The following is a 15,731-nucleotide window of genomic DNA, read 5'->3' as shown; positions in this document are numbered from 1 at the left end:
AACAGATGTCTGGAGCACAAAACTCTCCTATATATGCATAATTAAAAAATCATTTTATCAATAGACAAAACATACTGTATACTAAGTTTCACTCTCGGTGGCTTTCACTTTAATCCATGCATATGAGCTCTGGTAAATTTTGTCACTGCTCGGTGGCTTAGGGTCACTGCTTGGATGCTGGCTGTGTTGAACATAGAACATAGAATAGTACAGCACATTACAGGACCTTCAGCCCACAATGTTGTGTTGACCCTCAAACCCTGCCTCACATATAATCCCCCCCCCACCTTAAATTCCTCCATATACCTGTCTAGTAGTCTCTTAAACTTCACTAGTGTATCTGCCTCTACCACTGACTCAGGCAGTGCATTCCACGTACCAACCACTCTCTGAGTGAAAAACCTTCCTCTAATATCCCCCTTGAACTTCCCTCCCCTTAACTTAAAGCCATGTCCTCTTGTACTGAGCAGTGGTGCCCTGGGGAAGAGGTGCTGGCTGTCCACTCTATTTATTTCTCTTAATATCTTGTACACCTCTATCATGTCTCCTCTCATCCTCCTTCTCTCCAAAGAGTAAAGCCCTAGCTCCCTTAATCTCTGATCATAATCCATACTCTCTAAACCAGGCAGCATCCTGGTAAATCTCCTCTGTACCCTTTCCAATGCTTCCACATCCTTCCTATAGTGAGGCGACCAGAACTGGACACAGTACTCCAAGTTTGGCCTAACTAGAGTTTTATAGAGTTGCATCATTACATCGCATCTCTTAAACTCTATCCCTTGACTTATGAAAGCTAACACCCCATAAGCTTTCTTAACTACTCTTATCTACCTGTGAGGCAACTTTCAGGGATCTGTGGACGTGTACCCCCAGATCCCTCTGCTCCTCCACACTACCAAGTATCCTGCCATTTACTTTGTACTCTACCTTGGAGTTTGTCCTTCCAAAGTGTACCACCTCACACTTCTCCAAGTTGAACTCCATCTGCCACTGCTCAGCCCACTTCTGCATCCTATCAATGTCTCTTGCAATCTTCGACAATCCTCTACACTACCTACAACACCACCAACCTTTGTGTCATCTGCAAACTTGCCAGCCCACCCTTCTACCCCCCACATCCAGGTCGTTAATAAAAATCACGAAAAGTAGAGGTCCCAGAACAGATCCTTGTGGGACACCACTAGTCACAACCCTCCAATCTGAATGTACTCCCTCCACCACAACCCTCTGCCATCTGCAGGCAAGCCAATTCTGAATCCACCTGACTAAACTTCCCTGGATCTCATGCCTTCTGACTTTCTGAATAAGCCTACCATGTGGAACCTTGTCAAATGCCTTACTAAAATCCATGTAGATCACATCCACTACACTACCCTCATCTATATGCCTGGTCACCTCCTCAAAGAACTCTATCAGGCTTGTTAGGCATGATCTGCCCTTCACAAAGCCATGCTGACTATCCCTCATCAGACCATGATTCTCTAAATACCCAAAGATCCTATCTCTAAGAATCTTTTCCAACAGCTTTCCCACCACAGACGTAAGGCTCACTGGTTTATAATTACCCGGACTATCCCTACTACCTTTTTTGAACAAGGGAACAGCATTCGCCTCCCTCCAATCCTCCGGTACCACTCCTGTGGACAACGAGGACATAAAGATCCTAGCCAGAGGCTCAGCAATCTCTTCCCTCGACTCGTGGAGCAGCCTGGGAAAAATTCCGTCAGGCCCCGGGGACTTATTCGTCCTAATGTTAACTACTCCAACACCTCCTCTCCCTTAATATCAACATACTCGAGAACATCAACCTCACTCATATTGTCCTCACCGTCATCAAGTTCCCTCCCATTGGTGAATACTGAAGAGAAGTATTCATTGAGGATCACGCTCACTTCCACAGCCTCCAAACACATCTTCCCACTTTTATCTTTAATCGGTCCTACCTTTACTCCTGTCATCCTTTTGTTCTTCACATAATTGAAGAAAGCCTTGGGGTTTTCCTTTACCCTACTCACCAAGGCCTTCTCATGCCCCATTCTTGCTCTTCTCAGCCCCTTCTTATCTCCTTTCTTGCTACCTTATATTCCTCAATAGACCCATCTGATCTTTGCTTCCTAAACCTCATGTATGCTGCCTTCTTCCACCTGACTAGATTTTCCACTTCTCTTGTCACCCATGGTTCCTTCATCCTACCATTCTTTATCTTCTTCACCGGGACAAATTTATCCCTAACATCCTGCAAAAGATCCTTAAACATCGACCACATGTCCATAGTACATTTCCCTGCAAAAACATCATCCCAATTCACACCCGCAAGTTCTAGCCTTATAGCCTCATAATTTGCCCTTCTCCAATTAAAAATTTTCCTGTCCTCTCTGATTCTATCCTTTTCCATGATAATGCTAAAGGCCAGGGAGTGGTGATCACTGTCTCCCAGATGCTCACCCACTGACAGATCTGTGACCTGACCCGGTTCGTTACCTAATACTAGATCTAGTATGGCATTCCCCCTAGTCGGCCTGTCAACATACTGTGACAGGAATCCATGCTGGACACACTTAACAAACTCTGCCCCATCTAAACCCTTGGAACTAATCAAGTGCCAATCAATATTAGGGAAGTTAAAGTCACCCATGATAACAATCCTGTTACTTTTGCACCTTTCCAAAATCTGCCTCCCAATCTGCTCCTCGGTATCTCTGCTGCTACCAGGGGGGCCATAGAATACCCCCAGTAGAGTAACTGCTCTCTTCCTGTTCCTGACTTCCACCCATACTGACTCAAAAGAGGATCCTGCTACATTATCCACCCTTTCTGTAGCTGTAATAGTATCCCTGTAAAGCTGTGGTACTTTGTAAGTGAAGTTAGTTTGATATCACTTAAATTTAGGAGAGATAAGGTGACAAGGGAGAAAAAAAGAACCTACGAATTGGACTGTTTATCTGTTCAGCAAAATTGAGCGTAACTAGCTAGAAACAACAATGAAGCTATATGTCCTATCAGAACATGGAACAGTACAGCATAGGAACAGGCCCTTTGGCCTGCAATGTTGTGAAAAGCAAATTAAATTAGTAATCAAACGGCCAACTGAACTAAACCCCTCTGCCATGTCCTTCCACTTCGCATGATCCTCTTGCACCTGGTGTATGTATGGAATGCCCTGAGACTCTCTTTAATCCTACTTGCCATGTCAAGGATTACATTTCACATGGAATACTCTGCTGAGGGAATGAGACAATGTGGAAATCTTCTGCGACAGTTCTGAAAAATCTTAGAAACAATTGCAAACCACTGGATATTTTGTGGGAATTAGAGAGAAAAAAGCAGTACCTTGATCCTTTGATCATCTGTATCTGCAACTGTGGCAACACGAATCAACATTGGGTTACGCTTGTCCACAGCTTCCAGTTTCATATTCACTTGGAAACCATGTGATGGCCTCTGGAAAAGTATTCAACAGGGTCACATTACATGTAGAAATTTAATTAAATTAAAACAATTAATCACCCATATTAACAATGCCCAAGGAAAATTTAGCTCCTTTATGGTTTTTGTAAGACTGTAAAATTATAAATAATGGGCTGTAAGTGGATCCACAGAAAACCACCAGCAGTATTCTCCTTACAGATCAGCTCTCCTCCAGCTTCCATACTTTTCTGTTGAAACATGGAAGTCATGCAAGCTGAAGATGTTAGTATTTCTGACCTTCTGCTCTGCCACAGGACTCAGCACCACATCCATCACTGATGTTCTGAGATGAGGAGCCTAGTGTACTTTGCTTTATGTTAGCCATGCTTGGCATAAACAGCACACTCCCATTTGTTTAAAGGTTAATAGCTTATTTATTTTCCTTCATTTACATGTTTTACTTAATTTGTTAGACATTTAAAATGCTAATTAAATATGTATTGCTTTAATTTGTCTTAAACCTTAGTTATTAAAAGGAACTCAAACCTTTTTAATGCTTCTAACCAACTTGAGGAATAACCAGAAACAATTAAAAGCCCTTTGAAAGAGGCAACTTAACAAAATGCTTCTGGCTTGCTCTGGGTCTAGGTGTTAGGGCCTGCAGCCTAAGGCCTAATATCCTGGCCCACTTCCATCTCATTAAATGGAAGGGAACACTGGCACACAGCACAGTAGTGGGATCCAGACCTTCAGGTTGATAAATCCCAATACATCAACAATGGTAAATATGACTGAGGAGGAACCTAGCAGGGCAGGTGTAGGATTGGGGATAGATCAAGCACAATCCAGTCTATTAAATGCAAATGATAAATAACTAAGATGAATCTGTTTTATCATGTAATCTTCTAATAATAAATCCCACTATTTGGTGTTTCTATAATGCAATGCACTCAGCTCTTTCTAATATTGGGGACATTCTAAGGTGCCAAAAGACAAGTATTACACACTCTGATGCACATTATTATAATTTATCCACGACTACAACATGAGATCCTCCACTTTAAATATACCCAAATGACTTGGCCTCCACAACCTTCCGTGGCAGTGAATTCCACAGATTCATCCTCTAGCTATAGAAATTCAGCCTCCCCTCTGTTCTAAATGGATGTCCCTCCAATCTGAGATGGAGTCCTCTGGTCGTAGACTCCCCCACTGCAGGAAACATCCTCTCCATGTCCACTCAATCTTTAACACTGAAGGATAACCCACATGGAAGTAAAGAAACAAGAACAAAAAAAAGACAGAGAAAGAATTACTTCCAATAAAACTAAGACCTTATGAAATATTTAGCTCCTGCAGGGATTGTAAATGTTTGGTTTGGCACTAGTACACTCTGTAGTGAATTTTTAAATAATTCAGCAAAACGCTCCCATTAACTGTGGTCCTTTACATTATGAGGCATTTCATTGTTGTAGCTGATATCATTACATTTTGGAATGATAGAGGACCTCTAAAGGAAGAACAAGAATTAAATCTTGTATTTTTACTGAATACTGTTAACTAAAATGGTTAATATGCAATTACAATGTGCGATTATTTGTGTTTATTGTAACTGTACAACTACATTCAACATACTGCTTGATACTTACGGCTACTCTATAAAATTTAATTTGATCAGTTTGCTAAACAGTAACGTACTATTTTGAAAGCACGGGCTGGAGCTGATATAGCACCCAGATCTTCCAGGTATTTCTTCCACGAAAAATTTTCATGGTAGCCTGAAATAGTAAAAAAGAAGTTACAAACTGTACTGTGTAGGAGAACAATCGGAAACAGAATCAGGTTTAATATCACTGTGAAATTTGTTGTCTTTGCAGCAACAGTACAATGCAATACATAACAATAGAAACAAAACCGAATCTGTGTGTGTGTATGTTTAAATTAAATAAGTAGGGCAAAAATAGAAATAAAAATTAGTGAAATAACAAAGTAATTCAAAACATGGAGAGTACAACTACCTACAGAACACAAAATCTTGAGGTCCACTTGTATGACACAACAAATTGATAAATTCATCCATTTTCTATGTAAAAAAGTTTAGAAAATAAGGACATATTACAAAAAAGACTGATGCTTCTGGGGTGAAATAACACCATATGCATGTAACATAGTGTTTTATTAGAAGTATATTGAATTTGTGATAAGGAGATGTACTAATCGTGTTTGTTTTTTCAAAACAACCCTTTGATTTATCAGAGGGTGGGTGACAGCATCTGGTGGTTGATCAGTAATATTTTTGAAAAAAAAAATCTTCTGAAGGTGAGGAAATAATTAACAAAGTGGAGGACTTTCCAGAACAGAATTCTAAAAAGTAAAATACAGGGAGAGGAAATGTGCAATAATGTTCATTTAGAAGAGGAGAAAGTGGGTGTTGGATACTGAGAAGCAACAGAAGCTAGCGGTGATGTTGAAGGACTGCCCTTGCCGCAAGTTAACTTGTGGTTTATTGAGAGACAGTGCAGAGTAGATCCTTCCAGCCCCTTAAGCTGTGCCACCCAACACCCCCAATTTAACCCTAGCCTAATCACGGGGCAATTTACAATGACCAATTAACCTACCAATCAGTACACCTTTGGACTGTGGGAGGAAACCAGAGCACCCGGAGTAAACACGCAGTCACGGGAAGAATGTACAAACTCCTTACAGACAGTGGCAGGATCAATGATGGACAAGTTCAAAAGAGATTTGAAAGTACCCTCAAAGAAGTGATGCAAATTGTGAGTTACAATGAGAAATCTGTATTAAATGGCTAATATTTTGGTCTTTATTTTGTGCTGTAGATCCCAGAGCAGAGTGCCCAACCTGCATTGAACTTGTCTTTATTGAAATAAATGTCATTATTAATTTTTTATAGAGAAAAGACAAGTTTATTGCCTCAGTTTATGGAATTTAATAGCATAAAAATCATATGTAATATTTAACATTTGTACGAACTTAAAACAGGTTGATAGGATTTCCTTCCAATAGTAGCTGCTAAAAATAAAAAGCAAGATATCTAACAGCTGTGCACAAGTATTGTTGTTGGGAAGAGAATACTGACTGATAATTTCCTCATAATCTTTGGCACAATGGAGAACACACACATTCAGAATCATGTTTATTATCACTGTCTTAAATGATATGAAATGTGTTATTTTACAGTGCAAAGTCATAAAATTACTTAAAATTACAAAATAAATAGTGTAGAAAATAACAAGATAGTATTCATGGGCTCATGGACCATTCAGTAATTTCACAATGGAACTGTACCTTCTCCCTGATAGTAGCAATGCAAAGAAGGCATGGCCTGACGGTGAGGGTCCTCAATGGAGGAAGCAGTCATCCAGGCACTTCCTCTTGACGAAGTCCTTGATGGTGGGAAGAGTTGTGCCAATGACAGTACTGGCTGGGTCTACAATGACCTGCAGCCTTTTATGATCATATGTGTTGGAGGCTCCTGGCCAAGCGAAGATGCAACCAGGCAGAAGGAAATCCATGGGGCATCTATAGAAATCTGCACGTCTTTAGTGACGTACAAAATGTCCTCAAGCTCTAATACTGGCATACCTTCTTCTTGACTGCCAATATGTGGACACCCAGGAACTTGAAGCTGATCACCTTTTCCGCCATCCACCCCTCAATGAGGACCGGTGTGTGCTCTCCCAACTTCCCCTCCTGAAGTCCACAACCAGTTTGCTGGTCCTGTTGATGCTGAGTGCAAGGTTGTTGTTGCAACTCCACTCAACCACCCGATCTATCCCACTCCTGTATCCCCCCTCATTGTCATCTGAGATTTTACCAACAACAATGGTGTCATCTGCATGGCGCGTGGCCAAGTGGTTAAGGTGTTGGACTAGTGATCTGAAGGTCGTGAGTTTGAGCCCCAGCCGAGGCAGTGTGTTGTGTCCTTGAGCAAGGCACTAAACCACATATTGCTCCAGTCCACCCAGCTGAAAATGGGTACCAGCAAAACGCTGGGAGGTTAACCTCGCGATAGACTGGCGTCCTATCCGGGGGGGGGGGGGAAGGGTCTCATACTCTCTGTCGCTTCACGCCACGGAAACCGGCATAAGCACCAACCTGATGAGCCTGTAAGGCTCAAGACAGACTTTAACTTTAATGGTGTCATCTACGAATTTATTGATGGGGCTTAGCCAAACAGTTATTCATGTAGAGAGAGCAGTGGGCTAAGCACACATCTTTGAGGTGAGGCTGTGTTGATAGTCAGCAAGAAGGAAATGTCATTATTGATCCACACTGACTTTGATCTCCTGATAAGGAAGTCTAGGATCCAGCTGTAGAAGGAAGTACAGAAACTCAGGTTTCAAAGCTTGGTGATCATTATTGAGGAGATGTTGGCATTGAATACCAAGCTGTATTCAATAGACAGCAGCCTGACTTATGTTTTGCTGTTGTCTAGGTACTCTAATGCAGAGTGGAAAACTAGTGAGACTGTATCGCCTGTTGCAGCAGTAGGCAAATTGCAGCAGGTCCAGGCCCCTACTCAGGCAGGAATTCATTCTGGCCATAACCAATCTCCCAAAGCACTTAATTATGATAGACATGAGTGCTACCTGTCAATTGTCATTGAGACGGCTTGCTCTACTCTTCTTGGGAACTAGTATGATTGCTGCCCCTTCTGAAGCAAGTGGGAACCTCAGACCCCAACAGTGAGAGGTTGAAGATGTCTTTGAATTCCCCTGCCAGGCGGTTAGCACAAATTGTCAGCAGGCAGCCTGGTGCCGAATACCTTGCAAGGGTTCACCCTTCTGAACGATGTTCAGACATCAGCTTCCGAGAAAGAGATCACAGGATCACCAGATACTGAATGAAGTTGCAGGAGTGTAGTAACCAAGCTCATCACGGAGTGAAGCATCATCACTCTTTATGCTGTTCGTCTTCACCTCATAGGAAGTAATGGCATGCAAACCTTGCCACAGTTGTCGCACACCTGATTGTGTCTCTCATTTCACAGCGATTGCCTCTTCACTCTTATTATGACCTTCCACAGGTTGTACCTGGATTTATGGGACTCTGGATCTCCGGACCTGAACACCGCGAATCTCCTGGGTCATCCAGAGTTGCTGGTTTTGAAAACTCAAGTACGTTCTCGAAGGCACACACTGATTTCATCTATTACCTGCACTGTCCAACATCATGTGGTTCCTTAAGGTTGTCATAGCTGGGGCAGTTGATGGGTATAAGCTCCCAGTACCTATTAAATGCTAAATGGTGTGCACCTCAAATAGACTCTGACCACCGAGTCCAGCTCCTGGCATTCACATTTGGCTAAACTACTAAGCCCGACGGAACCACTTTTCCTGGCAAGAAAAGAGGCAAAGGTTACTGGATGGCGCCATAAAAGCAGTCACGTTGGGCAGACAGAACTCATCAGCCATGATTGGCAGCTCATCCAGGAGAAAGAAAACTCTGATCTCAAACCTCCACTGCTTTGTGGATACACACACTCATGGGGAAGGCTTCAGGAGTAAACCCCGAGGGGAAAATATGGAGCTGGAGTTCCTGAGGCAGTTCTACATTGAATTCAATGCCAATGGGCAAATCCTGTGACTCTGCTGGTGTCAAACTGTTTCAGTCTCTGCCATTCCTTTGGGTTCATGAGATACATGCAGAGGGGGAGCTGGTTTTATGGGCAACAGCTTGCTCTCCATATTGTACTGCTCAGGCCTGCATACCTGGACAGCTAGGATGCAACATCCATGCTTGACCCTGACCAACGGAGGCCTCCTACATCATGTCTCCTAAAATCCAACTCATCCCATTAAAATATCTCTACCCATCTCTACTTCCTATCCAAAGAAGATAACAAGAAGCAGAAAGAGCAAATTCCCTCAGGGTACATCATTACTGAATGCCACCACAGCCCCACAAACCCCAGCAGAGAATTGCTCAATATTGATCCAGTGTATCACCAGGCTCAGTGCATTACTGTACTTCCAGGTTGTCACCCACACTCTGGCTCACAGAATGGAAGAGAAGAAATACAACGGCAAGAGGCTCCGAGTGTGAGATACCTGAGGGGAACAAAGCAAACCTCTTCACGTTTATGCTTTTACTCTGATGAGTGGAATTGTGCGCATGCACACACACACACACACACACACACACTATCTGAGATGCTGATTGGTTAAATATCTTATCCAACATTCTGAACATTCGGGTTGCTAGAGTGCCGGTTGTACCTACAACCTTAGGATGTCGTGACAAATGTATTACACTGCATTAACACTAACTATGAAACTGATACAGAGGTCAATAACCTGACTATCTCTGTCAAATAGTTGTATTTTAATTGCTTTATAGGTTTGGGTCAGAGAGTCGAGTTTGGGGTCAGGTTGGGGTTTAGGGACAGGGATGTGGGGGAATTAGAGGACAGGGCAGAGTCCAAGCGAGTTGTTGGTGGGTTCTGGAACCGGAGTTCCATGTGGGCAGGAGGAACAAGTTCTGATAAACCCTGGATCTGTGAATTGATGAGACCGGATTTCAAAGTCTAGTATTCGGTGATGAGCATGTCCTAGGGTTAATGCCAAGGACCAAGGCCCCAGGATTGAAGGGGATGTCTGGAAGTTGAGACTCATTGGCTGGAGCAGAGTCTGAGAATCTCTATGGGTCCTCTGGGGAAGTCAAAGATCAACATCTGCAGGCCCAAATCTGAATCAGCTGGAGTTTGGAGGCCTGCCCTGGGGTTAAAGGACTGTGTTCAAAGATTCAGGATTCAAAGTACATTTATTATCAAAGTACTTATGTAGTAAACAACCCTGAGGTTTGTCTTCCCACAGACAGCCATGAAACAGCAAAGAAGACCATGTTCAAAAAAAAAATCAAATCCCCAATGCGCATAGAACAAATCATGCAAATGGCACCAAAAAATTAGTGAAAAATACCAAATATAAAACATCAAACACAGGACATTGAAGCAGTTCAGGAATATTCAATTCAATCCAACTGGTTGACTGCAGGCTGCAGGGTCTGTCCATCCCGATCAAAAACCACACAAAATAGCAAAAACAAAGGAGCAGCTAGAGACTAGAATCACATCACAGTGTGAACCTCAGAGTCCAACCCACAAACAGTGTCAATCCGACCTTGGCCAAGAGCCACGACTCTGGCACCATCGAGCAAGAGTGAGAGACAGAGCCATCGAACACCTTCCTCCTGGAACAGAGAGTGACCGGTCACTCAAGCACCTTCCTCCAGCAGCAGTGAATGAGAGCGAGAGAGGACAGTCACCCGCAGGCAGACAACAATGAAAACTCTCCCACCTCTGCTCTCATCCTCATTGATTTCAACCTTCCTCAATGCTTCAATCAGCAAGACCGGTGAGAAATGGAGTCGATCGTGAGCTCGTGCCCCGTCTCCAGGCTGCTTGGCCTCGAGGCTGCGTACTTTGCTTGAAACCTCACTGAACTCCCTCGGAGACAGCAAAGCATCAGATCGCTCAAGTGGCCCGAAAACACATCACCGTAACGTAGATCACGGGCTCCAGTAGCAGCAGAATCACATTTGAAAGAAGGAGAAAGCAAAAGAAGTAAAAGAAGAAGTTCTGTGAGCTGTACGAATGGTGTCGGCCTTGGTTGTGTTGCTCACTGGCGCCATCTTTCTTCCAATGTATGTGCAGAGGTGGGAGGGAGGAAGGGGCTTGTTTTGCTGTTGTCCTTTAGTTGCTCATAGTGCACTGTGCTGTTCTGTTGAGCATTGTGGGCTGCTGGAATGCGTGCCGACTCTTGTGGGCTGCCCCCCGTACACCCTCGGGTGCGTTAGTTGTTTACGCAAATGACACATTTCACTGTATGTTTCAATATATTCGTATTCGTAAAGTTGAACCGTAAAAGTTGTAAAGTATTCGTAAAATTGAACCTTGAATCTTAAAATAATCACACAGGTCTGGACACATTTCTAAATCCAGGCTTCTTTTCTCTTCATTTCTTGCCTGCCATTTCTTAGTCCTTTTTCCATACTGTCTGAGGCAAAAACAGGTGCTTACTGCTGCTTGGTTTTTCCTTTGTCCATATTAACTTAAACCGAAAAGATACAGAAACACTCAAGAACAACAGACCATATTTCCCTGGGTTTCTGTGACTCTTTTACTGTTTTCATAATTCACTGGTTACAATGTTAAAATATTTTGAAGTTCAAAGTACATTTATTATCGAAGTATGTATACTCTCTACAACCTTGAGATTCATCTCCTTACAGGCAGCTACAAAACAAGAAACACAGAAGAACCCATAAAAAAACTGACCGACACCCATTTTGCAGGATGAAAAAAACTGATAGTGCAAACAATAAAAGTAAGCAAATAGCTTTTAGAACAAAAGTGAGTCCTCAGACATAAAGTTTGGAGCAGCTGGAGCAGGCCACAGCCTCAGCCTCAATTCATCACATAGCAGAGTAAATGTTGTGCAGTCCGCAGACGCTAAGTCCAGATCAGCTGGTTATAGGCCCCAGCCTCAGCCACAGAGCAGAGAAAAGCAGAATAAATGTCTCGGACCCACAAGCAAAACTGGGCCAATCTTCTCCTCCGGTCCCAACACATCTGGATGATGTTTCATTCGTCCAAACATCGGGACATTCCTTGCTCTAAGACCCGGACCTGGGCCTGGACCCCGCCGTGTGTCACATTTCGACCTATACATGACCTTTCCAAATCAGTCCAGCACTTAGAATGATCAAACCTTGAGCTGGACGAGCCCCAAATCTGCCTCTCCTCTGCTCTGAATCTGCTCTGCATGCCACAACTTCGCATTGACCTCATGTCGACTCCTCCTCGAAAAAAGCTGGACTGTGTCCCGACTTCTTGCACTTGCATGCTTTGACCCTCTCGCCTTCGTTCGCCTCTTCATTGTTTGTAGCCACTGCTTACCATAATTTCTTTTTACAGAACAAAATGTTATTAATAAAGTATTTACTTGAATTACTTGTTTTATTAACCACCAGGAAGTTGTCACTCACCTTTATCAGTGCCATCTTAAACCAGAAATTTCATCTATAGCACAATTACACTGGACAACAAAGATTTATCTTATAGATTTTGGGCTGCTGATCATGAAAATCACCATGAAATTTCCCTATCATGTACCTTTTATTTGGAATCGACTATATTTGTTATTTCAATTCATAATTTAAGTCAATTAAAATGTTGCCTACATGTAAACTGAAAAGTTTTCTATCTTGTCCAGGCAAGCTTGCGCACGCTTTGTGTTGCCAGCATGACTCATAACGACTGCATCTTTTTATTGATTCTTCAGTGTTAAGCCTGAAAGCTGTGCTGCTGAACCACAGCAATGTCCACCCTTCAATACCAATCGGCTATGCAGTACACATGGAAGAAAACTACTAAAATTTGGAAGTCTTATTGAAACGCAAACAGTAGAGCGACTACAACTGGAACATCAGTGGTGATCTGAAAATAGTAGCCCCGTGCTACTAGGAATGCACCTCAGATACACAAGTACTGTTACTTCATTTGTGAATGGGAAAGCCCTGCTAAAGAATCTCATTACATTAAAAAGGAACGGCCACTCCATAAGCAGTTGGTTTCAGGACAAAATGTGTGGCTCATAAGTCACTTGTCGATCCAATGAAGATATCTTTGCCTTCTCTTTGTATAAAACTGGGGTTTATGAAAAATTTTGTGAAAGCAATGAACAAGGAAGGTGAAGGATTTTGATATTTGAGACAGATGTTTCCCAGGATAACTGATGCCAAGATTAAGAAAGGCATTTTAGTTGGTCCACCAATCAAATAAGTCATCAATGACAAGAATTCGAAGAACCAGAGAAAATCACATAGAAGGCATTCGAGGATGTTTTTTGAAAATTCTCCTGACAACTACAGAGCACAAAACTATGGGCAGCTAGTTGACAGCATGCTTCAAGCATACAGAATGATGAAGCACAATATGTCACTAAATATTCACTTTCTGCATTCCTATTTACACTTCTTCCCTGCAAGTCATGCCATTGTCAGTGACGAGCATGGTGAACAGTTTCACCAAGACATTGTGGCCATGGAGAAACGGAATCAGGACAACGGGAATCCATCAATACCAGCTGATTATTGTTGGCACTTAAATGAGAAGCCTCAGACACTGACTCCAAATGAAAATCATCAACAAAACATTTTTAGCACAGTTGAACTATTGGAAAGCATCAGAACTGTTATGCAATTGAATGCATTACATTCAATAAAAGTTAATTTGTTGTTTCTCCAAATACCTACATGGTCCAAGTAGTTGGAAATTATATTTGCATTCAGCATCAAGCGGTCTATCATAACCACAGAACATTTATGAGGAAGCAGCACCATTAGAAAATTCCAGCCACCGCTGCTCGGCCGTCATCCATGCCAGTGTTCTTTTCCATCGATTTTAGCCAGCTCCCCTCTCATGCCTCTGTAATTCTCTTTACTCCACTTTAAGACCATTACATCTGACTTTAGCTTCTCCTTCTCACACTGTAGGGTGAATTCTACTGTATTATGATCACTGCCTCCTAAAGGTTCCTTTCCCTTAAGCTCTTTAATTATTTCTGGTTCATTGCATAACACCCAATCGACAATAGCTGATCTCCTAGTGGGCTCACTCACTGGCTGTCTAAAAAGCTATCTTATAGGCATTCTGGAAATTCCCCCTTTTGGGATCCAGCACCAACCTGATTTTCCCTATCTACCTGTATATTGAAATCCCCCACGACTATCCCTTTAGGCATGCATTTTCTATTTCCCGTTGTAACTTGTAGACCACATCTTTACTATTTAAAGGGAATGAGGGCTCTGGGGGGTTAAAGGGAGCACAGGAAGCAGGACCTGAAGAGTTAAAGACACCTACACGTGTTGCAATGGAGCACAGAAAACAGGGCTTGGTGCATTTCAAGGAGGCAAAGGAAATTGGTCTTTTATATGTAACAGGAGCACAGGAAAGAAAACTCCAATGAGTCAGAATACTGAATCATGTGGATTTCCGAACAATCAGTGACACACTGATAGATTTGCACAGTATTGTGGCTTTTTCCCAATCAATTACTCCACTTTTTCTCAATGAAATCCATCTACCACTCATCTGTTCACTCTTAAAATAAGGCACTTATATTTTGTCCATGTCCTTCTATGGCGTCTTGATTTCTTCTTGGTAGTTTGGCATGCTCCTAATTTGATATATTCAGTAAACTTTTATATCATTCCTCTTGTAGCCATAGCTGAAAAACTGAAATACACAACTGAAAAACAAAAGTTCAGGCACAGACCCCTGGACATCAGTACTCGCATTCCATCAATCCCAAGATTTTCATTTCAAGCATATTCTTTCTTCATGAACGTACATCCCTTTAAATCGAGGTGATTTAGACAACAACTTAGGCACTGGGTCAGACTGAAAAGGTCAGGGCATCGGGGCCCAAGGCTAGGGACAGGCCGATTCAGCTTGCTGCTCCTCTCTATACTGAACTAAGGGTCTGTGGACAGACTCTCTTTGTGGAATTTTGCTATTTGCTTGTGTTTATTGTTTGCATGATTTCGGTTTTTTTTATCTGCACACTGGGTGTTGGATGGTCTTCTATTTTTTTGGGTTCTTTTAGGTTTTTTTTTACTTTGTGGCTGCCTGTTAGGAGATGAATCTCAAGGTTGCATAATGTATACATCATTTGATAATAAATGTACTTTGAACTTCAAATCAAATACGCATTAACTTCCATGACATTTTACCAACAATCTTCTTAAAATTCAAACACAAAGGGAATTGGAGAGCAACAGATTCTATATATTTCTGGTAATGATTACAATATTATGATCTTTCGTAAACCATACCCATAGATATTGAATTATTCAATTATCAGACAGATAATACATTGCATATTTCTATAGGAAGATCAAAAACTAACAATATGTCCCCAATTTTCTACAATTATTCTAAATCCACATGCAATTCTTTAGAATGAAGCAAAGGCTATTTGCGCATAATTTTAAATATTTAGGGATCAAACAATCAGCAGGATGCTTGTTGCTCCAGGTTCCAACATCCGCAGTCTCTTGTGATCCACAGAATGACAGAAGACACAGGTTGGAGAGAAAACAAACTCATGAGGAAAGGTTGAGTGAGCTCAGGCTTTTCTCTATGCAGCGGAGAATAAGAGGTGACTTAGTATACCAGGTGATTGAGTGGATAGCCAGACACTTTTTTCCCAGGGTGGAAATGGCTAATACTTAGGTTAATTGGAGGAAAGAATAGTGGGGGATGTCATTCTTTACACAGAGAGTGGTGGGCACAT

The 15,731-nt window shown here is 42.2% G+C and overlaps 1 protein-coding gene across 7 annotated transcripts in view; it reads right to left on the bottom strand.

Annotated features, from left to right (window-relative positions):
- LOC140724770 (lethal(3)malignant brain tumor-like protein 4) overlaps positions 1–15,731 on the bottom strand; it is a 403,124-nt gene that overhangs the window by 200,811 nt on the left and 186,582 nt on the right. For all 7 annotated transcript variants that reach the window (XM_073039328.1, XM_073039363.1, XM_073039353.1 and 4 more), the window contains 2 exons: positions 5,107–5,186; positions 3,331–3,441 (listed from right to left, as the gene is read on the bottom strand). In XM_073039328.1, the coding sequence (XP_072895429.1) occupies positions 3,331–3,441; positions 5,107–5,186 (191 nt within the window). The remainder of the gene's footprint in view (positions 1–3,330; positions 3,442–5,106; positions 5,187–15,731) is intronic.

The sequence above is a fragment of the Hemitrygon akajei genome, chromosome 1 (assembly GCF_048418815.1).
Source record: "Hemitrygon akajei chromosome 1, sHemAka1.3, whole genome shotgun sequence".
NCBI lineage: Eukaryota > Metazoa > Chordata > Chondrichthyes > Myliobatiformes > Dasyatidae > Hemitrygon > Hemitrygon akajei.
The sequence above is the reverse complement of the archived record's forward strand: the minus strand, read 5'-3'. Positions and strand labels throughout refer to the sequence as shown.